The 24,241-nt window shown below is 38.5% G+C and overlaps 2 protein-coding genes across 5 annotated transcripts; one reads left to right on the top strand and one right to left on the bottom strand.

The window, feature by feature from the left end:
- The first annotated feature begins 126 nt into the window (after positions 1-126).
- On the top strand, positions 127-17,964 carry LOC135585963 (polynucleotide 5'-hydroxyl-kinase NOL9-like). Of its 3 annotated transcripts, XM_065101684.1 has the most exons (9): positions 127-586; positions 788-885; positions 986-1,019; positions 4,637-4,806; positions 4,960-5,140; positions 13,498-13,678; positions 15,077-15,188; positions 17,133-17,260; positions 17,480-17,964. In XM_065101684.1, the coding sequence occupies exons 1-9, from the start codon at positions 393-395 to the stop codon at positions 17,519-17,521; spliced, it is 1,140 nt and encodes a 379-aa protein (XP_064957756.1). In that variant the 5' UTR covers positions 127-392; the 3' UTR covers positions 17,522-17,964. The 3 variants fall into 3 exon arrangements, with proteins under 3 accessions (XP_064957756.1, XP_064957758.1, XP_064957757.1); XM_065101686.1 differs by lacking the exon at positions 17,133-17,260 and having other exon boundaries at positions 17,261-17,964; XM_065101685.1 differs by lacking the exons at positions 788-885; positions 986-1,019.
- A 158-nt stretch (positions 17,965-18,122) lies between these two features.
- LOC135608593 (probable protein phosphatase 2C 6) lies at positions 18,123-24,065 on the bottom strand. 2 transcript variants are annotated; one of them, XM_065101682.1, is made up of 5 exons: positions 23,902-24,065; positions 21,904-23,740; positions 21,441-21,818; positions 21,230-21,335; positions 18,123-18,740 (listed from the first exon to the last, which is right to left on the bottom strand). In XM_065101682.1, exons 2-5 carry the CDS (start codon positions 22,213-22,215, stop codon positions 18,394-18,396), a joined length of 1,143 nt encoding a protein of 380 aa, XP_064957754.1. In that variant the 5' UTR covers positions 22,216-23,740; positions 23,902-24,065; the 3' UTR covers positions 18,123-18,393. The 2 variants fall into 2 exon arrangements, with proteins under 2 accessions (XP_064957754.1, XP_064957753.1); XM_065101681.1 differs by lacking the exon at positions 23,902-24,065 and having other exon boundaries at positions 21,904-23,877.
- Between the last annotated feature and the right edge of the window lie 176 nt (positions 24,066-24,241).

Below are 24,241 nucleotides of genomic sequence, written 5' to 3'. Positions count from 1 at the left end.
GTAGATTTCAAAACGTGTCCTATCAGGTAGCATCATGACCGATACACACAATAGCGAGTAGTTATAAGTTACATGGGCCACCAGTTCCGTACATACACTCTATCTTTCTGGATACTTCACTTGTGTCCCCCACCACTTGGCGCCACTGTCGCGATGCATCGCCTCTTTCTTCTCGCTCCTTCTCCTATTTCGTACATCTCCATCGCCTCTCATGCGAACCGTCGTCTTATATTCCCTCCTTTTTTTTCCACTGCGTCATATATTCCCTCCTCTTTTTTCCACTGCGTCATATATTCGAACACCTAAAAGACGTGATCCACACTCACAAGAAAGAACCCGCTCCTCCTCTTCCGACTCTCCTCTCCGAAAGCTAAGTAGTTGTCGAGAAAGAGATGGACGGGAGCTCGGCAAAGCGGTCATCGTCATCTTACACGGGATGGACCATACCGGAGATTTGGGAGGAGGCGGCCGATTCCATCACCAACGACTCCTCCTCGTGTCTCCCGCCGATCACCTTAGTGTGCGGGCCCGGGAACAGTGGCAAATCCACCTTCTCCCGTCTTCTCCTCAACACCCTGTTGCATAGGTCCTCTCTCCCCTCTTGCTGCTTTATAATCTCTCCTCCATTCCTTTTATCGTCATGTATTATATCTCAAGAACGAGATGCGACGGTTAATTTTACTAGTGTTTTTCTGGTCCTTGTTCTGCAATCACTTTTTGATTGATATGGAGTGTGATGTGGTAGCTAAAACGTTCCAGTGTTGGAAGTGAATCCCTTGGTTGGCAGGTATAAGAGAGTGGGTTATTTGGATACGGATGTCGGGCAGCCAGAGTTTACGCCTCCTGGTTGTCTCTCCTTGCATGTCATTGATAAACAAACCCCAGGCATGTTCCTTTCTATACATTAATCAATTGATTTCGTTGGTGTAGACAGGCTAAGTCGGTAGTGCATTAATAGATTGTTGCTGTTGTAATCCCTTTACAGATTTGACCATTCTGAGCCTAAAGAGACCTGAGAGGTATCCAACTAATGTGAAATCTGTGTCATTTCATAGCAGTCCTTTTATGTCTGGCTAAATATTTGAAAATCCGTAGTAATTTTTTATGTTAATTTATTTAGTTAAATGCTTCTTTCCATATACATATCTCAATTGAAGGAAAAGATAAATGTTGTGGTCCCTAAATAATTGACATATTATGTTTTGTTGTGTTGCATAATACGTGTTTTGAAGAATAGAGATTATCTCAATGATGTGTGATTTTTTATGCTTATCCATGGTGTTTTAATATATGTGCCATCTAAGTCATGTTAATTACATCAACATGCCTTGCTGTTACTTTCACTGATGCATTTGAGTTTCTAGGTATGGAGTGATCCTCTATTTTCTCAGTTCATGTGACTTTTTTTTTTTTCAGTTCATGTGACTTGATTGGATTTGTTTCCTATGATCTTCTGAACCTTCAGTTCTTTGTCCCTTCAGATCTTTCTGATATATAACTCAAGTAGTTGATTTTTTTTCCCTTTTGTATAGTAACATTTCATATCTATGTTCCTAATATCTAATCATTGATGCTGTGTTGAACAAAATTGCATCCGTGCTACTTTTGCACCAATAACAGAACTATAATAAGCATGGAAAAACTATGAAATAATGTTCATAATAGAATAATTATCAAGGATCGCCTTATCGCCCAAAATGGTATGAAACGGGTGGGTACATGGACCGGTACAAGGCGGTCCAGTTCAAATCATATATATAAAAAATAAACCTTACAATAGTTATAACAACATGCGCCATTACCCTCGATTACGGCTTGCAACCTGTTTCCCCCATTTCCCACGATGCCGCTACTGCCATTGCTGTTGGATGTTGTTCGCCTGTTTGCCGCCATTTATGTCTCTGATACACACCTTCGTTTTCTCCTCTTCTTCCTTGTCCTCCTCGATCACGCTATCTTCTTCCTTCTTCCTCCTTCACCTCCACCGATTTATCTTCTTCCTTCTTCCTCCACTACTTCCCCTTCTTCCTTCTCCATTGCTCCATCTTCTTCCTTCTTCCTCCTATTCCATCGCTTCCCCTTCTTCCTTCTTCCTCCTCTTCCTTTGCTACCTCTTCTTCTTCCTTCCTCCTCTTGTTCTTCCTCTACCCCTTTGTCTTCTCTCTCTTTTTCTTCCTTCCCAAAAGAACGATGCATACCAGTGTATTATCATACAATATATCAGTACATATTGGTTCGACTAGATCATCGAAATGGGTCCGGTACCCAAAACGACAATCATAGTTAATTTGTATGGTCATCTTCAACAAGTTCAAGTCAATGAAAGGGAATATTTTATATGATTTTGACTTATAATATAAGTAGGAAGATTGTTGAAGAATTAATATTTGGTTAGCCATCTCACTACTGTTTGTTTTTAACTATTTTCATGTTTTGGAAAAAAAAAATTCCACAATTAGTTTTTCTCATTTAATTGTTTGTTTACGTTCATACCAGAATTCATCAACTGATGTCGACCAAAACAGGAAACAATCTTGTTTAAAAGCAAACTGATTCTGATTTTTAAAAAAAACTCCAAATTGGACTTTATTTGGTTTAACAAGTTCAAGTCAACACATATTTATATATTTAATCACTTTAATTTGTTTTAACTTCTTGTTATGAATACTAAGTTCTTTTATAGAATGGGAGCTCAACATCTTTATTTCAAGTAGGGTTCATCGTACCACTCGAAATGGTACGGTGCGGGTGGTACATATTGGCCGAACAAGTGACTGTGACATGTACTGCTCTATACTAAGCGATTATATATTGGTGACCCTATATTGCTCGATATGGGGTATGTACCAGGCGAAATAGTTGAAATCCAACCGTTATCGACTTGTATTGATCGGTAATAGTTGGATTTTGATCGATGGTTCAAACAGTCAAATCGACTATTTGGACCAATTCAAAGGGTTTCTAAACCCTTTCCGCCATTCTCTTTTAACCCCTTTCACTCTCTCAAACTCCTAACTCTCCTAAACTCTAATTGACCATTTGAACTAATTCAAAGTGTTTTAAATTCCTTTCCTCCCTCCTTTTTGAACTTCTTTCACTTCCTCAAACTCTTTAGCTCTCTAAAATTCATTCTCACTCACATCTCTCTCTTATTCTCATATTTTTACTCTCTTAAACTCAATAAAGTCAATGTATATGTGCTAGTAGGAAATAGTAGAACATTCTTCCCTTTATCAACTACAACGCATCAAATGAAACCATCACATAGCTTAAAGTGATAAAAGGATATTTGTTAGGAGTTTAAACATGACATTGGATCATTATTTATTGTATTTATCTTGCTTTAATTTTTTCTTGATCTAGGTAACACTATTAGCATGGTCAAATACTTTGTGTTCATTTTTTTTATTTTCACATCTCACTTTTCACCTTTAGAATTAATGAAAAGGAATTAGTTCAAGTTTTTATTATGATAATTATATATGCTTTTTTTATTTTGCGAATTATGGATGCTGAACATTTGGTATGCATATCTTTCCTCGTTATGATAAACATAAAGTAGCTTTGGTACATTATCATATACTTAAGATATATATGATAATGTATTTATTAGTGTTAAAACTGTAAAGAGTATATTTAGTGAGTTTCCTATTAGTATAGGATTACATCAAGGATCTGCATTAACTCTCCATCTTTTCACACTGATAATGAATGAACTTACTAGTTACTTACATAATAGACCTCCATGATGTATTTTATTTGCTGATAATATTGTTTTAATTGACGAGAGCTTAAGTGAAATTAATTATAAACTTGAGCTATGAAGGTAAACCTTATAAACTAAAGGTTTTAGATTAAGTAGAACTAAAATTGAATATATAAAATATAATTTTACTGATTCTAGAAATGTACAAAAGAATATAGTTAAACTAGATGGATAAGAAGTCCCTTTAAGGAAAAACATTGGGTATCTTAGATCAATTATTGAACAACATGAAGAGATTGGTGAAGATATTATTAATAGAGTAAAAATGGGATGATTAAAATAGCAAGAGGTGTCAGGAGTCTTCTGTGGTCATCAGATACCTTTAATATTAAAAAAATAATTTATAAAACAGTTGTGAGGCCAACAATACTTTATGAATCTGAGTGTTGGGCAATTAAGAAAAAAAAAAAAAATTGTATTGTCGAGATGAGAATGTTGAAATTGATGTATGGAGTTACTAGGAAAGATAGGAAAAGAAATATTTTTATTCATGAACAACTAAACATCGTTTTGATAGAGGATAAGATAAGAGAAAATCAATTAAGATGATATGGGTATATGTTGAGGAGACATCCAGATGCGATAGTCAGAAGAGATTAAATAATTAATTAATAGTACGAGAAGAGGTAGAGGAAGACCTAAAAGGACTTTAATAGAAATTATAAATATGTACTTGAACTTAACTAAACATATGGTTTTTTATATATCTCAATAGTAGCAAAAGATGCATGTAGCCGATCCTAAATAATTGAGACTTATGGCTTTGTTGTTGTTGTTGTAATCCTATAGTTATTGTGGTGCACTTACTAGAACATCTGATATTGTCTTGGTTTATTTAGAGAACCTCATTAAAGTATTCGTCGCTTTCAGGTTCTTCTTTTTTGGTCATGTCACTGCACAGAGAGATCCAAAGGTTTATTTGAATTTTATCCTCAACCTCTATGATTACTTTCACAACCAACACTATAAATCTGGTGGGCTTGATGAACCTGGGAACTTAATCTTGCCTCTAGTTATTAATACTTCAGGATGGGTTAAAGGTGTGTTTTCATACTGTCCACTACATATTTCTTGTTTCCATCTTGCCTAACACTAACTTGGAAAGAAGTTTTGTGGGATCTTGTTGGTTAATCAGTTCATCTTTTTGAATTTGGAAAATATGGAATTTATGTTGAATTTCATTTCTGTCCCAGGTATTGGATATGATTTGTTGGTGGACATGCTGCGGTATATGTCTCCAACTCATGTTGTTCAGATGCGTGTCTCCGTTGAGAGTAAGAATCTTCCAACTGGGTTTTTCTGGCTAGAAGAAAATGAGAAGACTTCAGTTAATCTGATTGAAATTCCTACAGTATATGAACCCTCTACTCGATTGTATGTTAATTGTTACTTGTCTGTCACATAAATTGACATCTTGGTCACTTTTGTTTTGTAAGATCTGAATAGGGAGACTATGTTTCATGGTGACTTTTAAAGTAAATTTTTTTTGCAATATGAGCATATAGCTATTAACAATAGAACAGCATCCTCTGCCAGTTATATTTTCATTTCATAGGCTTCTTAAACATTTTTTGTCTTTATACAATGAACTATTGCTACAAACAAATGCACTGTGTTGAGATATTATTGAATCTAGTTTGAATTTGGGTCATTTTGAGTTCTGCATATGTTTCTTGCTGATACATTCTGTGGTTTTTTTTTCTCCATAAAAACAGACCTAATTAAGGACGAACAAAATGAGTACAAGGTTCCCCTGTAGCATCAGAGCTGATTAAATTACAGAGATTGAAAGGAAAATCGAAATTCCACATACAAGTGGATTGAGAGGTTCTGGTGTGGTTGTCTATCCAGTTGGCAGCCAAGTTAGCTTCTCTACATACATGCTGTACTCTCACAGCATAAAAAAATTGGAGCAGAAACTGAATAGTTTTGATACTAGATCTTTAATTGTTTGATTAGGTAGATGGTTTCCTTTTTTTAAGACGGTAAAGTTTTATGTAAATTTTGTAACAAGAGAGGTCAATTTGGTGATTGGTGCTGGTGCATAAGGGGTCTTTGTTGAAATAATGGGTCACTGAATTATTTCTCTGTGAGGTTCTAAAAGAAATAATAAACTAATAAAGTGCAAGGTTTTAAAAGAAATAGTGAAGTGCTATAGCCCAATGGTCTTCTTCTTTGCCTCCAGTGCCATCTTTCACTGCTTCCTCTTTTTCAATTCTGTATTTTAAATCTAATATCTTTACTGAATTCTTGATCATCTATCTTCAATTTATTTTTAAACCATAGTTTTGTGGTGGATCTTTGTCTGTTATTTGTGCTATAAGCAATTGGTAGCTACTCTGAAAGGCCTCTGCTATAGAAAAATGTTTTTTCCACTATTTAGAGCCAAGTTTCTTTCGTGCCTCATTATTAGGAGCAAATCCTTCATCCCTTGCTGATTGTGTAGATCATAATGGTATATATGTTTACAAGAGAATTAAGGGTGCATCTTTGGTAAATTATGGTATTTTTGTTTTACATGTTTGAATTTAAAATCTGTAGGAGAAAGGAGTAACTGGATATATTCTGTGAGGTGCAAAACTTAAACTAAAGTAAGATATGGGAGTCAAGTATACCCCACACTCCTGTGGCTTACATTGAAAAACTTATTAATTGGTTTCTTCAATCAAAACCAAGTCATGAGTTATCCCCCTATTTATTTACAAGTTTGATAATCATGTATTTTATAGCAAAAGTCAATGAACAGCGTAAGAAGGTTCGGGAGACAGCACATAATGGGGTAACTCTGCTTTTTTAAAAAGAATTAAAGAAAAAGGACAAAATATGATAGAACCACTGCTTGTTCTATTAGAGTGCTCAATGCATGTAATGAAATGTGTTAAGAATTACAACGAAACTAAAATGAACAGCATTTAATGACATTCGCTGTTCATTTTAAGTTGATGAATATATTTGGTTTTACAGTCCTTCGCTTGAATTTTTGCTTGTTCTTTTGGCATTTAGTTGATTGACAGTTTTGTTTATTAACACTAGTGAGATTGCCAAATTGTGAGTGATGCCTCTAGGTTGAAAACATAAAATTATTATGATATCCTCCTAAATTTAGATTCTGTTCAGATTCTTCAGAAAACCCCTATTGTAAAGTATCATTGCTGGTAATTTAACCCAGGTTTAATTGTGATAAATGCTAAACTGATATGACAAATTACATTGATATCCTTTTCTTACCAAATTGTCATGGATTTAGTTAGAATTGCTTAAGTCGTGAGGTACCATTGCGGCAAAGTCACAGACTTAGCTGGAGTTGCCTAAGTCGTGAAGCACCTATACGCCAACTCATCGGACTTAACTGGGATTGTCGAAATCATGAGGTGCCCTTGTGACATATGTGTCCGCAAAGGGTCAGCCTAGTTGTAACCTTGTATAGGTCCCGAAGGATCTGTGAAACAAAAAGTTGATTAGATTGAAAATGAACGACGGACAAGTCTTGACGTCTCGTGAAGAGGGAAGTTTTACAAGTAATTTAGCGAGCATCTTGAGTGCAAGAGAGGAAGGAGAAAACAAGGAATTTAAAAGGTAGAACGAACAGTTGCAAGTCCACAAACAATTGCTCACAGGGTGTCAGGCGCGAAGGCAGTTCCTGTCAAGTTAACATGCGAACTTATGAAGATTGTTCAACGCTCGACATTATCTCGAAGCCCCATCCTCCCTGGTGCCACCCGGGGGGTTCCAGGGTGTTGAGATGGTTGACGTTTCACGTGAGGCTACGGTCTACAGAAAACAGGTCGTGGCATATGAAAACAGAGTTATTTTAGGGCAATTTGGCCCGGCGCAGTGAGCGATCGTGCACCCGCAACAACATACTGTAGCGTTGCGAACTATCAATGCTTATGTTTTTCAAGCAAAAATACATAATACCAAGGCAAAACATACTTTTATGTTTCTGTACAAGCATGCAAACATGATGAACTATCATAAATAGTTGTCGCGCACCCGCAACATCTTCGTTCAACGACTGCATGCGAAACGTCAGCCATCTCAGCACCCTGGAACCCCTCGGGTGGCATAGGGCTGGATGGGGCTTCGGTATATTGTCGGACGTTGAATAATCTTCACAAGTTCGCCCGTTAACTTGACGGGAACTTGCCTTCGCGCTCGACACTTGACGAGCAATTGTTTGTGGACTTGTAACTGTTCGTTCTACCTTCTAAAGTCATTGTTTTCTTCTTTTTCTCTTGCACTCAAGGTATTCGTTGAATTGCTTGTAAAACTTCCCTTTTCGCGAGATGTCGGGACTTGTTCGTCGCTCGTTTTCAATCTAATCAATTTTTTGTTTTACAAGTCCTTTGGGACCTGTACGAAGTTGTAACTAGGTTGACTTTTTGTGGACGCATATGTCGCAAGGGCGTCTCATGACTTAGGTAATCCTAGCTAAGTCCGAGGAGTTGGTACAATGACACTTCACGACTTAGGCAACTTCAGCTAAGTTTGTGATTTTGTCGCAAGGGTGTCTTACGACTTAGGCAATTTCAGCTAGGTCTATGATATTGTGGTATCAGAGCAGGTAAGCAATTCAAGCAAGCAATAAAGAAACTTCGCAATCTCGCCATGGTAAAGCATTGTGGTGAATCGAGCAAGACGGGGCAAGCCGGAACATTGCCCCAAGCAGCCACAGGTGAGCTACAAGTGCAAACTCGCTCTCATGTTGTTGGAGCTGCTTTGGAGGATCGTGGTATGGAACTTGATGAGCGAGAAATTGGCTACACTCCACGAGCGGAGGAGGCGCAATCTGGAGTGCCAACCGGGAAAAAGAGCCATAAGGAGAGACTCACAACGGCTGAAACTCATCTAGATGTTCTTGAAGCGACATTGGAGGAACTTTACCAAGGCCAACGAAGGTTTCTTAGGGTAGAGAGCTCGCAAGAAGCTAAATCCCGAATCGACAAGGTTGAGGCCCTAATCGATCGATTGACGGATGATATTGATAAGGTTAAGGCCAACAGAGGCGATGACCCCTATGTGGTTCTCGTCTCTCGGAGTGGAACTAAGAACCCCCAACAAATATCGACATTACAATTGAAGAAAGGGGTACGAAAAGGCGAATTAACATTCGTGGCTACTGTGAAGCTAGAGCTCCTCGACAGGAAGGTCATTCATGAACCTGCTGTGATGGCGAACGTTCTGAAGGAGTTCACAGATGTTATGCCACTCTGTTGCCAAAAACTTTGCCACCATGTAGAGGGGTAGATCATCATATCGAGTTAAAGCCGGGAGTGAAGCCTCCAACGAGATCATCCTACCGTTTGTCCCTCCCAAAGTTTGCAGAGCTCAGAAAGCAATTAGATGAACAACTAAGTGGTGGTCTCATTTGCAGTTTTAAAGCACCATTCGGAGCTTCAGTTCTCTTTCAAAAGAAACAAGATGAAAGCTTTCGACTATGCGTTGACTATCGAGCCCTCAACAAGGTGACGGTGAAGAATAAGTATCTCATCTCGCTCATTGCGGACTTGTTCGACCAACTGGGCAAAGCAAAGTACTTCTCCAAACTCGATCTTTGGTTGGGGTACTGGCAAGTACACATTGTTGAAGGTGACGAAGCGAAGACTACTTGCGTAACTAGGTACGAAGTATTTGAGTTCTTGGTGATGCCTTCCGGCTTAACCAATGCTTCGGTCACGTTTTGCACTCTTATGAACCAACTATTGAAGGAGTATCTGGATAAGTTTGTGGTCGTCTACTTGGACGATATCGTCGTCTACAGCCAAACGCTCGAGTAGCATGTCGAGCACCTTCGGATAATTTTCAAGGTTCTCAGGGAGAACATTTTGTTCGTGAAAAGGGAGAAGTGCAACTTTGCTTAAACGAAGATCTTATTCTTGGGGCATCAAATTGGTGACGGTTCCATTCAAATGGACATATTAAAGGTGCAAGCTGTTGCGGAATGGTGAACTCCAAAGAACGTGTTAGAGTTGAGATCCTTCTTTGGTTTTGTCAACTACTATCGACGCTTTATAGTTGGGTATTCGAAGTGTGCAACTCCTTTGATGGAGTTGCTGATGAAGGAGTAGCCTTGGAGATGGTTTGATAAATGTGAAGTTGCATTCCAAGATCTAAAGGTTGTTGTGTTGAAAGAATCTTCGAACTATGGGGAGCTCTTCGAAGTTCATACATATGCTTCGGATTTCACTATTGGGGGAATACTCATGCAAAAGGGTCATCCGGTGGCCTACGAGAGCTGCAAGCTCAATGAGACTGAGCGGCGGTATCCAATGCACAAGAAGGAGATGACAATGGTGGTCCATTATCTACGAGTTTGGCAGCACTACCTTCTCATATTACGATTTGTGCTTCGCTTTTACTTCCAAACTCAAAAGAAACTCTCCCCGAAGCAAGCACAATGCCAAGACTTTCTGGTCGAATTTGATATGATAATGGAGTACAAGCTCGGACGAGCAAATGTCGTGGTCGATGCGTTGAGCCGGAAAGTGGAGCAGGTGACTGCCGTGTAGTTGGAAGGCGGAGGCCAAGCAAGTTAGCTATACTTCAACTTTCTTTCAAAATCAGGGATGCACTATACAGTGATCCCCAAGTAGTAACCCTGATGTAACTAATCAAAGAAGGCAAGACACGATGATTTTGGATCCAGGAGGGACTTGTCTATACCAAAAGAAATTGGGTTTATGTTCCTCGAGTGGATAATTTGATGCGCGAACTTTTGAGTGTGTCACGATTCCCTTTGGGCAGGACATCCGGGCATTCTTCGAACATTGGCTCTCGTGGAGAGGGTCTTCTACTGGTCGAAGATGGGGACTAATATGGAGGAATATGTTCGAATGTGCCTTACTTGCCAACAAGATAAGGTGGAGCAGCGGAAGCCAGTGAGACTTTTGGAGTCGTTGCTCGTACCAGAAACGTTGTGGGAGAGCATTTCCTTAGACTTCGTATCAAGCTTGCCATCAGTAGGGGGACTCGGATTGATACTTGTGGTGGTTGATCGATTTTCAAATTATGCAACTTTCATTGTTGTACCTCTACACTGTTCAGCAGAGGAGGTGGCTAAGCTGATAATGAAGAATGTGGTGAAGTATTAGGGAGTCCCGTACAATATCATCAGTGATCGAGACACTTGGTTCCTGGGATAATTTTGGACCGAAATTGTTGGGTTCTAAGTTATACTTCTCCACAAGCCTCCACTTTCAGATAGATGGCCAAACTGAAATGATAAACTCGCTCCTTGAGCAATATCTTTGGCATTACGTGAGTGCCAACCAACTTGATTAAGTGAAGTTGTTAGACATAGCTCAATTCTCCTATAACTTACAGCAGAGCTCTGCGTTCAACAAAAGCTCGTTCGAGATCATTACAAGACAATAGTCATCGACTCCTCACACCTTCGCTATCGGGTATACTGGGAGTAGTCCGTCAATATATTACTTTGCAAAAGAATGGCATCGAAATGCAGATATTACGCGGGCTTACTTGGGAGAAGACGGCCAAAAAGATGAACAAGTGGGTAGACTTTGGAAGGCGACCACAAGAGTTCAAAGTCGGCGATTTGGTGTTGGTGAAACTCCAACCAACATCATTCCAATTCTTTAGCCACAAAATACATAAAGGATTGGTGCGCAAGTTTGAAGGGCCCTTCCCAATTATCAGTAGGGTAGGCAACATCTCCTATAAGTTGTAGCTATTGGCATGGCTTAAAATTCATATTGTTTTTCATGCTAGCAACTTGAAAACTTATCATTATGATCCGCAAGATGCTTCCCGAAGTGTTCTAACTCGATTACCCCCCGCCAAAGCTTTCTACGAGAAGCGAGTTGAAACAATTTTAGCGGAGCACAAGATAAAGCTACCCAATGGAGCTGAGCAAACCGAGTACCTAGTGAAGTGGCGAAAGCTTTCCCGAACCGAAGTTAGTTGGGAGCCCAAAGATGCCTTACGACATGAAGAAGCTGTCGTCAACAATTACTAACAAGCGTCATCATGGGTGTCGACGGTTTAAGTGGGGGAGAATGTTACAAACAGTTGTTGTGCACCAGCAACAACTTCGTTCAACGAACCGTTCGTCACTTTTGCATGCTTATACAGAGACATGACAGCATGTTTTGCCTTGGTTTTGTGTGTTTTTGCTTGGAAAATGTAAGCAACGATAGTTCACAGTGTTGCAGTGCGACTGCTCACCGCGCTAAGATGAATTGCCCTAGAATAGCTTTATTTTCGTGTGTCACAGCTTGTTTTTTGCACACCACAGTTGCACATGAAATGTCAGCCATCTCAACACCCTGGAACCCCCCGGGTGGCACAGGGTTGGCTGGGGCTTCGATATATTGTCGGGCGTTGAATAATCTTCATAAGTTCGCATGTTAACTTGACGGGAACTTGTCTTTATGCTCGACACCCGATGAGCAGTTGTTTGTGGACTTGTAACTGTTCGCTCTACCTTCTAAAGTCTTTGTTTTCTCCTTCCTCTTTTTTCTCTCTTGCACTCAAGGTGCTCGTTGAATTTCTTGTAAAGCTTCTCTCTTCGCGAGACGTCGGGACTTGTTCGTCGCTCGTTTCAATCTAATCAATTTTTTGTTTTACAGGTCCTTTGGGACTTATACGAGGTTGTAATTAGGTTGACCCTTTGCGGACGCATATGTCGCATGGACGCCTCATGACTTAGTTAATCCCAGCTAAGTCCGAGAAGTTGACGCAATGGTGCTTCACGACTTAGGCAACTTTAGCTAAGCCTGTGACTTTGTCGCAAGGGTGCCTCACGATTTAGGCAATTATAGCTAAGTTCGTGATAGAACGGTTCGTTGAATGAAGTTGTTGCGAGTGCGCGACGTCCGTTTGTGACAAGACGTAGGTTAAAAAATTATAATCCAGTCCTTAAATGTTTACAGTGGTACCATTCTGAAAATTTGTGTTTCTGTTAATACCATATTAATACATCATTAAGTATAAAGTATGCCCTAAGAGATTTGGGCATGTCCACCATTTATTGATGCTTCGTTGTGGTTGGTGAAACATATTAGTGTAGAAGAGTATTCTGGACATTGACTAGATAATAGGAAATATCTGAACACAATGACCCCTTATTTTTATTGCTAGAGAATTGTTGCATAAATATTCATAGATAATAGAGATAATTTAGATGAAAATAAAAGGAGCGAATCAATGTGCAAGGCCCAGCCAATGCAGTCCCGGGGTGAACTAATACATGCAGTCAAACAGAGAAATTATTCCTATGACTTAAACCTTAGTCAAAAAAGTGAACCCTATCTTTGTGTCAAGATTCGTCCTCAAAAGATTATAAATGGAGTTATCCATATCTTAGTTGCAACTTGCAAGTTACTGTCATGGACAATGTGTATGAGGGCATTGTAATAATTTAATGTTTTGGATTATTATATAGTGGGTCCACTGACTATCACCATTCTTCACTCGGGCAATATATAATATACTTTGTGTCAGGTGGTAAGCTCATCACTTGTATGACACTCAACTCAATGTGTTATTCTTATTTAATTTCTCTTATCTTATTGGGTGCAATTTCAGACATGGCAGTGCATTCACATTTTTTGTCTTTGATAGCCTTTTATGCACTTTCTCGCCTCTGATTTACAATATTTGTAGAAGTATAAAACTCATCTGTATTTCTTTTATATCTTGGTAGGATGCTTTATCTCACCTAATATTTTCACTCCACTGTCTTTCATGTTCTCCTGTATTTTGATTTTCAGGGTGCTAATAAAAAACGATGCTTGTATTATCCGAAATCTTCGACTGGTTGCTTATTTTAGACAATGCCTGCCAAGAGAGTTGGACATCTCAACTTACAAGGAGCTTGCTGATTGTTTGGCTTCTATTACTCCTTATGAAGTCCCTCTCTCAAGAATAAAAGTGAAGCATCTCCACCAGCAGGTTAGGAATGACTAAGTGTTCTATAATCTCAATGATCATATTGTAAATATGGTTTTTATTCTTGGAGTTGCTTAAATTTCTTGAAGTCTTGGTTAAGCTTGGCCCACATACAACATGAAACCTAATAGTGTTTTATAATTAACTTATCATGATTCTACAATGAGTAATAGAAGCTTCTTCACTTTGAGTCAGTGATTATTCTCGTTGTTCAAATCTTGACAATTAATATCCCAGTTGATGTTTTGTTACTCCCTCATCAGTTTGGCAAAGTAAGTTAATTTGAAGCCCATACAAATACTCTACGTATCTGTGTTTCATTTAGTAAGAGGGTGATCCTTGTGCATTCTAGCTGTTTTTGGCTTAGTGGACAGTTTGTTTTAATAAATATGTCAGTTTCTGTAAACTTATGGCCAGCAATTTGCCTGCATACTACAGGCAAGTCCAGGATGTCCTGTAAAAATAAATGAATTACCTTAAAGAGTTGGCACCATCTGAGTTTGCCATTTGAACTATGTTACTGCTCAAAGCCATGAAAGAGTTACATCCAGGCAATAGGAAAGTTTGTGACGGGAAACATAGATTAGGTTATAAAGTTAAATACAAAAGGTTCCTCAAGAAACAGGAAACCTAAATTAGATTTCAGTAAATCGACTAACTATCAACATTCTTCACTCAGGCAATTTAATCTTTAAGGCATTCCTGTCTCACTATTTTGTGGAGACCTTTGTTGTTGCTCATGCTGGACATGCATTGTCAAGTGTTAACTAGGTGATATGGAGGATATATAGGTACTTCTACCAATCCTTGATATCTTGAGAAATGCTCAACATCTTATATCATACTAAGAGTCAAGGTTTTTAAAATTGTATCGTATTGGTGTACTGAGCGGTATGCCTAAGATACATATTAAATCCTTCGATTCTTCTGAAAATATCTGAAAAATAGAAAAAAAAAGTTATGATAGAGTTTTTAAGTTAGAAATAAATATACATTTGATATAGTTTTAGCAAATCGTTGCTTTGTTGAGTTTAGAAGAGTGAAAATGTGAGAATAAGAAAGAGAATGTGAAAAAAAAAATGAGTTTGAGAGAATTCAAGAGAGTAAGAGAATGAAATGGAGTGAAATAGGAGTGAGGAAAGAGTTTAAAAACCCTTGAGAGAAGGCTCCAACGGTCAAATTGACCATTGAAGCACTATTACAACTCGTAACCGTCAAAATTTCAATCGTTACCACTCGGTACAGCCCCTTATCGGGATACTGCTTGGTAGCGGGTGGTATGATATGAATTTGAAAACATTGCTAAGAGTTTAAAACTATGATATTTAGCTCCACACAAATGCATTTCTTTTGTTTTTAGCACTTCATTTATCCTTATTCTCTTCAGTGTTTATATGTTAGGTTCCAAGTAGTGAAGTGAACCACAGCTTGAATGCTACCATTGTTGGTCTGGCAGTTAGTTCATGTGTGCCTCCCTCATCTGAGCATTGCACACCTTGGTGTGTTGGACTTGGTAAGTTCACTTATTTTTTCTACTTATGACCATTTCACACCTAAGTAATACGTTTGTTTCTACAGTTGTCTCGGAAGATGAGTGAACATTATATGCATTGATATGACCAATAACTGGGTTGGCCTTTTAAGAAATTATCTATTCATGAACCAAATACAACTTCAACACTGATTTGTAACTGTTTTATAGTCTACTTTGAAGTATGGGAACTTTAGAACCTTTAAAAGTGAAAAATGGATTCTTGCTAGTTTACTATGAAGTATCTATAGGCAGAATGCTAAATTCAATATGGAAGTCTTATCACGCTTAGCATCACAACTATCAAAAGGCACTTGTAGTCATAGAAAGATGATGCTGATTTCTATGCTTCTTTTTCTTTATTTAGTCATATATTGCTTCTTTCATATATTAGTAAAATTGCTCATCCGGGTAAGAAGAATGGCCCCTGCATTAAATTTACTGAATTTGGGTGCTCAATGCAGAAAAATGTCTCATGTAGGTCAGGTGTCTTACTTGGTTTTACCTGCATATGGCTCCTAGATCTATCAAAATACTGAAATTATATATGCATTTAAGCAAATGTATGCATTTGAAATTTTTGCTTGCAGTACATGTGTATGTGTATAATCTCGTTATTTGTATTCATTTAATATATATTTACTGATTGCTATGCAGATATGCAGGAGCATTGTATATGTATGTAATGTTATGCATCTCTATTTTATGGATAGTTTATATTTGTTAATTGCTATGTGGTATGCCCATTGCCAAGTACTTGTGATCATCTCACTATAAGTATATTTTCCATATAAAAACTCCTAAATTGGCTAAAGTTTGTCGCTACTTTTATTTCAAATTTTTAGGTAGCAATAACGTTCAAAAAATGTATTTTCTATTTATCTAACTATTTACCTATCTAACATTTAGTTGAAGGTTTGAAAATTTATAATCACCTAATTTGTAGTCATTTAAGACTGAATGGCATGCATATCATGTTTATACTTGACCATATAGAAGGCTGGGTTTATTTTAGTTCTCGGAATATAATCTCTAGTTATTAATTGAAACTTTGTGAATCCACTAATTTTGTAATTGCATGACTGACCTATGAGCATGTCTGTATAGAATGTAATTATTATTAATTCACTACAATCTTCTAACTATTCTTAAGGTAGCATTATTCTTGATTATGCCTAGCTGCCCGTTAACTGTGTAATCCTTTAAATATTTGATAAGCAATAGATGAAGACTGCATTTCAAATTTGCACTGACGTAAGTATTTTTTTATAAAATTATATTTCAAAAGTTTATTAAATATTATGTGATAAATTTACCATTCAAGTAAATAAATGAATGTATGTATGTAATCTTTAAAAAAATCGTATGGCCTAGATATATAATAAATAAATAAATATAATCATATAAATGAATGTAAAATAAATTTTGAAAATAAATAAATAAAATTTCAACTTACAAAAGACATAGTAGCATTCTAACCATATGGAATTTGAAAAAAATTTATCAAACATTGGTTCATATTTAAAATATATATTGAGTCAATACACATTTTAGATGTGTTTCTAAACACACCCTTAGAATTAGAACTATTAAAGGAATTTTGACTTCCATGATTTGGGCATAATGTTTTGGATGAAATAATAGATATCTCATTAGTTTAGAACTCTAGAATCTTTCCATTTTAACAAGATGATATGCTTGACTAAAGGAAAAAAAAAGGGGGGGGGGGGAAATGGGCAAAGACTAGGTTTATCTCATTGAAATCTATGTGAAAAATGGGCACAGAAAACGTTTTTGTAAGTAATTCTACATTCTAACTATTTCTTACTATTGTTAGTTTTTATTGGTTTTGAAATGTGAATTCTGGAATTTCTGTTTAAATTATACTTTCTTTAAGTTGAATTCAAGAGTTATTACACCTTTCAGGGATAATAAGAGCAATAGATATTTCAAAAGATCGATTGTATGTGATTACACCTGTCTCTCCCTGCGAGCTGGAGAATGTTGATATCCTTTTACGAGGCTGCCTTGAAACTCCTGCTTGTCTTTTGCAGGTGAGTACCATTGGTGATGACTTTTTATTATACTAGAACATGTTCTCAAAGAGACTGTCGTAGTGCTTGAAAGGTGCATTATCATTTAGTAGTTGGAAATTGTGTCGACCTTGTGTTGACAGATGAATTATATGTGCTCAGTACCTGAAAATGGCCTCTGTTTTTTCTTTTGCCTGGCATTTATCTTGTATGTGGTCGGTACATCCAATGGACGTGCAGCAAAAAGTTGAGCGGCTGGTGATCAGCACATCCAATGGATAATCTCTTCTGATCAGTTGTCCCGGCAGCTGCGCAAGCATCACCCCATGCCTTGGAATAGAAATCTGCACTCCATATATGACTGCTGAAGAAGAATATTGGTTTATTAAAGCTTATTGCCAAAAAGGAAGAGAAAAAGGCTTATGCTCTTTATCAAAGAAACTCTTCCAACTTATTTTTTATGCAAAGTTGGTACCGCTCAACTCAGATGCGTGAACGTGAATGGACGTGCGATAATTTGACCCTCTGCTATGTCTGTATTGTGGCTGATATAACGAGATGGAGCTTTTTCAAACCTTCTAAACCTGTCACCGTAAGTGGCGAGTATGATACAAATACCCTTCCCAGTGTTTTTACTTTTTTAGGATGATTGTATAAGCATTTTTTGTTGAATCTGCAATCGTAAATTTATGTCAGAATTTATGGAACGTAAATTTCTGATCTCATCTGAATGTGAACAAACCTTGCAAAGAAATCTCCCTAGATGTAGTCTGAAAGAAACAAACTGATCAGGTGGATCAAACACATTCCTGGAAATCAAACATAAAATAGCTCACTTGAAGATCAAGAGAGGGCATCGCTTGTCCTCTAAAACATGCAGGCACAATCAAAAGTGATCTAGCGGATAAATGCATTCCTCCGATTACAGTATGGACCAGTCATTTTAAGAACTACATTAGCTCAGTTACAATGCCAACACATGGCTTAGCTCAAGAAAAATAAAATTACAAGATTCTAGAGAGCCCTAGAAAGATATCGTCGTGTAATATAGAGTACAGCCCCTGTAAGCCCAAAAAAAGAAAAAACAAATGGGCCAACCAAAGCAATGTACGTACTTATGGTTATAAATGATCACTTTCATAATTAGTTTATAGTCAGAAAGTCTCGGTCTTAACCTTCCTTTGTGCTTTTAGATCCACCATGATGACTGTGATGTTGTCCTTGCTTCTTCCCCTTTGGAAGGCAAGTTTTGAGAGGCAATCCGCAGCGGCTTGAGCTGCGGGATCAGCTTCCTTACCTCTGTGGTTGACTGATGATGATACAAGACCATTCTTTTTGTGCCACAGCAGGATCCGCCTTCGGGCTAAATCACATACCTCTTCATTTGATATCACATCCCACAGACCATCAGTGGCTAGAATAAGGCAATCGTCCTCTCTACCTCGTGGAACCATTGTGACTTCTGGTACTGGAATTATCCATGGTTTTAAGTACTGGTCCCCTGCACTCGATCTAATTATTAACCATATTCAAGCTCAATGTCATATGAAATAGCAACCAAAACCAGAAATAAAGCTCTATTTCCATTTCAATCATCATCATCATCCTGTTTATTCAACTTCATTTTGGGAGTCATGTTTTGATCAGTGTCAACAGATACTCAAAAGTCAAGCCGTAAACAAAATTTAATGGGTTCAACAGATGAGTTATTTCATCTCACATTTCTACTCTTTGGATCAGATGCACATGCCATGTTTGTTCATGTTTGCAATGAGGATACTCATTCGTTTACATTTTGACTCTAGATAATCCACCCAAGTAACAAATCCGTCAAATTTTCTAACTATATTCTCTCATAACTTGGATCTTTCACAAATGTCATAGATCGAAATGGGTACAGAAGAGTGAAAAAAGTAAACAATAATTGTGGACAATTCGAGTCAGAGCATTTTATTCATCATCACAAGAATGCTGAATTGAGAGCAAGCCAGACTAGTTATGTGAACCTAGAAAAGGAGATTGCAACCTATTATAGAAGACTGCATACAAGATAAAATAGTTGAGTCCAAGAGGAAAACAGTTGCCAGGATAACCAAGGAAGACCATATATGTAGGCCTGCATATGGCATAAACAGGTGCAGGAAATTATCAATTCTGTAAATCCAATTCTGTCAAGTGATATAGCTAAAATAGGGAGCAGCACTGAGCAAAAGTCTCTATCTGGTTTGATGGCTTATGTATCCGACAACCAGTGTTCTGCTAAGAACGCAAGTAATTCAGGGTAGTTTTAAGCACATTCACTACATTACCTTCTGTTTCAAGGAGAGTCAGAATCTACATGTGGTATAAAATTTCTGACAATATATAAACTATAAAGTGGCATAGGATATGTGCTTCAATAAACTGAACTCTAAATTCTTGCTAACATCTTGTGCACATGGATAGTCCTTTGGGAGGTCAGTTTTAATAGCTTTTGAGATACAATTAGTGTGCTGATCAGCCAGATAAAAACACCTTTTTCTTTACACTTCACTTGATTGAGACTTATGGCTTAAAGGGTTTTCTAAAAAAATAAAAAAAAATTCATTTCATGAAATGATGTACATGACACTTGCATATGGACTCAAACTTGAGACCTAAGACTAGCATAACAATGAATAACCAACTCAAATGTCTCAACAGAGACTATAACAAGCAAATTATGGTCTCAACGAAGACCATAACAAGCCATAAGTGCAACAATGCACTTATGACTTAAAAGTTAAACAATCGACAATAACAAGCAAATTATGTGGCTCAGAAGACTAGATGTTGGCCACATCTTGTAAGATGGGCCAAATGAGAATGGAACAAGTGTGGCTTGTATTCCTAACTTGCCTGAATGCTGATATGTAGCTTGCTTTAGATGTATTTCAGTGCATAATCAGGAAAGGTCAATCTTTTCTTTTTTTTGCCCAAATTTAATTTCAATCAGCAGAACTTGAATTCTTATATTTGAAGACCAAAGGTTTTATGGAAGAACAAAATACAAACAACTTGTACCAGAAAAACACCTCCTTTATGTAACATCAAAAGTAAGGAATTTTTCAGGTACCGATCCATTGGATGTGATTCATCCGGGTCATTATTGTCAGCACTTTGGGTACCCAATTTACTATCATATCAAGTCATTGTTGACAATATTAGCTTTCGAGAAAGAAGGGGTGCGAATGGCCTCAAGTGACAAAAATGCATAGATAAATTGCACCTGACTCATGAAACTACCATGTGAATTCTTCGATCAGAATGGAAAACTATACACATAACATCCTTTTTGTATACAAAAAAAAAAACTGCTTTATTTTCTGGAAAGTAGAACCACCACAAGAGTAGTGCTTCTATCTGGGGTTTTTTTTTTTTAATATACTATGTAAGTCAGCACTTTCTCAAGGCAATACCTCCTGCTTCAATGATGAAGATAACCAAGACAAGACATAACTTTGAAGATAAAGAAAAGTGGAATAGCTACTGCCTCAAAAGATTAATACTAGCATCTAATTTTTGAACCTATCCTGTAACTTCTTCCCCTTTATGGAAGATTGTATACCTATTATGTCCTCGAATTCGACAAGAACACCATCTTTTTTCTTGGAAACTACCATAAATGGAGAGTACAAATGATGGTTCTTGTAATCGGAACATATCTTCTTAAACCACTCGCAAGGACCATATTCTAACTTTTATCCAGTGCATATCCAAAGATAGACTCCACTGAATGATAATAGGAAAATATAGTTTTATTGATATCATGCTATTGCATTTCGTAAGTGTACCCTAAAAGACCCTGTTTCTAATAATGAAATTTGGCTACACAATCTCCGAATGTGCATGTTCTTATACAGCATATTCATTTAAACGTTGCACAGAAAAAGAATAATTAAAAGAAATATGTCATTTTTTCTGTGAGCTTAATAAACTTGATGCCATTGTCCTATAAGAAAGGCCATGTACCGATTGACCGTGACATAGCAAGAACACCGAACACACGATATCCATTCCATTGTATGACCTTGCCTCCTTGTGCCTCAATCCTTGCACACTCATCTTCCCTGTTTGGCTGACACACAAGAAGAAGTTTATCTTGGTTGAGAAATGAGATTATAATTCTGGATTGAAACAAAGAGATACACACAACAATAAAGGCAAAATGTAAGAGCCTCACTTTGTGATCAACTGACAGAGGCACAGGTTGCTTGCCACGACAAAGAACGGCCCTTGAGTCCCCACAGTTTGCAATGATGATGTGCGATGAACAAATAACAGCAACAACTGCTGTAGATCCCACGGTCTCTGGGGCAATAGGTTCTAATGGCACATCAGAACATTTTTCATGCTCCTCAGATTTGTCATCTGTGATTCTCAAATCCTGTTTGCTTACTTTCCCTCTGACCTCATCATCAACTCGTTGAAAGCAGTTTATGAAGGCTCTCTCCCAATGCTTCTTCCAATCATCACAAATATTGCTTCCCAGATCTCTACCACAATTCCTTAACTGCTCTTTTAGCACATGATGGATTCGATCACGGCAATAATTAGCGACCTGCAGAGAAGAATAGCATTAAGATTGTTGCCTGACATAACATTAGGTGATAAAGAACACTACGAATAAAACCAAAATTTAGCACCTGGGCACCACCATGGCCATCATAGACGCCAAAGAAATGGGCTGGCAAGCAAAATAAGCTTGAATTAAGGCCATCTATGATTTTACTACCAATGAGCATCCACAATGGGATTTCATAAAAATGAGGCACTGCCACAACAGCATCTTCCATCTCCGGCCTCTGTCCACAAATCGACACTTTCCCCCAAAGGGGCACATAATCCAACAAGAACACACTCCGCTTGCCACTGCCAGTTGCCTGACTTTGCTGGCCTTGCCGAATCATCGGCTCAACAATGGATGTTGCAGGTCTTATAACGTCAGCATCGACCATGCTGGCTGTCAGTGCATTATCACCAAACTCTACAAAAGCAGGCCCGTTTAAGATCTAACCATTCTTCTCGACTTCCATGGAAGTTGGTGTGCCTGTCTCAGAAGGCAGATCCATGTCCAGCAACTCATCAGGTGGGCTGTTGATACTTGTGCTGCTGATTGCGGTGCTGCTAACGACTGCACAAGCGCTTCCTGCCAAAAATTCGCACCCTGTGGAGATGGAATCCTTACTGAAACCACGTACCGTCGTGCGGACCTCGAGATCATTCCCATTCTCTCCCTCCTCCATGACCATCTCCTCAGAATCCTTGACTGCAGGTAGCAAACCCGTGGGAGCAGCATCCGCTGGATCTGACAGCAGGCCTACGGTCTCTGTGATCAGCTTCAGGCAAGCTATCTCGATCGAGTTGTCACAGGGTGAATTGCCTGTCCGGAATGACAATGTCACCGCCGGAGGCATGTCCTCCATCAACTCCACGGCCCGAGCAGCGGTCGTCGTAAAAGTTATTATGAGCAGGCCTCAGAAGTCACACGTGTTATGGACGTCTAAAGAAAACCTACCGGGGCCTCTAGATCACGCTCGAAGGCTTCTCTGGCGGCAGCTCACGGGTTCACCGTGTTGCGTCCTAAAAAAGAGTCTGGCGACGGTGTGCAGCTACCGTCCCAGATCTGGAACTCGAACCTTGAACGGCAAAAGAAAGTTCCGAGGTATCCGATGAGAGGAAGACGAGGGACTAGTCTAGAAGTGGTAATTCCCCTTCACCCAAGGCACTCTGAATACGGCAGACAGAAGAAGAAAAGCGGAGAAAGAAGAGAAGGGTCAGATCCAATCACATGGGCACAGCAATCCATCTAGTTTGTCGGGCGAAATTGGAACCCGGTGTCCTAAGTGAAAAAAAGAGGGGCGAGGAGGAGGGAATGAACCCAACAAAAGAAAGGGCAGGAAAAGATCACAGGAAAACCCAGTACCTTTTTTCCGATCTGAGTTACCTGCGCCTGAGGGCATCCATCGCTGCCTCTATTATAAGTAAGCTAAGGATGACTCAATCGGTAAAGTGTCACCATGCTGGTTGGAGGTAGCAGACGATGATGGCCATGGGTAAAGTAGTAGAGAGAGAGAGAGAGAGAGAGAGAGAGAGGAGCGAAGTGAGAAGAAGAAATCCCAACCTGTGGCTTCTCACCACTTCCTTCTTTCACACCAAATATAGTGAGAGATGCGAGTGCGGTTACATCTTCCAGCAAAGTTGTAAATCGAGAAGGGACGATAGAAGTAGTAGTAGAAGAAGAAGAGGTGAAGAAAAAAATCAACCACCACCAGAATGGAAGATTTCGAGAGAGGACGAATTTTTTGCAGTACCGGAAGCAGAGGGACCCGATCGTGGTGCTCTCCCACCTTTCTCTCTTTTGGAATCAGAGAATCACCGGGGACAGGTGTCGGTCGACCATTCGTATCTATGAATCAGCTGTTCCATCTCCGACATCGTCATCCCGCAGCCGCGATCAGCTCTCTCCTTCGTCGGTCCGAGCTAATTCAATCATTTTTCACGGAAAAAAAAAATCTTTATTTACCGGTGAACACATCAGATCTCTAAACTTTTGCTCTCCTTGTTCGTAAGAGGAATGGGGTGAAAAATATCTATTTCAAGAAATTCGCTCGCCCGAGAAATGTGAAGTCCACGGAACTCACCTTTCTATCTATCCATCGGATCCCGCCTCTGGATCTTCTCCCGTCGATCACATGATCAGGGACTGGGAGGTAGCGAGACGATTATCGTCTCGTGTAGAATGAGATATCAGGGAAAGGTTTAGAGATCTGATGTCTCCGGCCGTTGGAGCATTTTGATATGTGGAACAGAATACAGCAGCATTGAAAAGCTTTCCTGAAAAGCAATTGGAATTAATTGTATAAAATTCACCCAATCCGAAAACTAACTCTCACCGTCATCATCCATTAAAAATAATAAAAATAATAAAAATAAATAAAAATAATCACTAAAAAAGTAGGTCAACGGTGATTGCCACCACTA

The sequence above is a fragment of the Musa acuminata genome, chromosome BXJ2-3 (genome assembly GCF_036884655.1).
Source record: "Musa acuminata AAA Group cultivar baxijiao chromosome BXJ2-3, Cavendish_Baxijiao_AAA, whole genome shotgun sequence".
Classification (NCBI taxonomy): domain Eukaryota; kingdom Viridiplantae; phylum Streptophyta; class Magnoliopsida; order Zingiberales; family Musaceae; genus Musa; species Musa acuminata.
This window is presented reverse-complemented; position numbering and strand designations above follow the sequence as displayed.

What these genes read in the sequence shown, in the direction of transcription:
- LOC135585963 (XM_065101684.1), top strand. Translation starts at nt 393, where the DNA reads ATGGACGGGAGCTCGGCAAAGCGGTCATCGTCATCTTACACGGGATGG. An exon ending in CTCAACACCCTGTTGCATAG is followed by an intron (nt 587 to 787) that starts GTCCTCTCTCCC and finishes CTTGGTTGGCAG; the next exon opens with GTATAAGAGAGTGGGTTATT. An exon ending in TGAAGCATCTCCACCAGCAG is followed by an intron (nt 13,679 to 15,076) that starts GTTAGGAATGAC and finishes TTTATATGTTAG; the next exon opens with GTTCCAAGTAGTGAAGTGAA.
- LOC135608593 (XM_065101682.1), bottom strand. Translation starts at nt 22,215, where the DNA reads ATGGTCGATGCTGACGTTATAAGACCTGCAACATCCATTGTTGAGCCG. An exon ending in ATGGCCATGGTGGTGCCCAG is followed by an intron (nt 21,819 to 21,903) that starts GTGCTAAATTTT and finishes TCTTCTCTGCAG; the next exon opens with GTCGCTAATTATTGCCGTGA. An exon ending in TGCTATGTCACGGTCAATCG is followed by an intron (nt 18,741 to 21,229) that starts GTACATGGCCTT and finishes GATCGAGTGCAG; the next exon opens with GGGACCAGTACTTAAAACCA.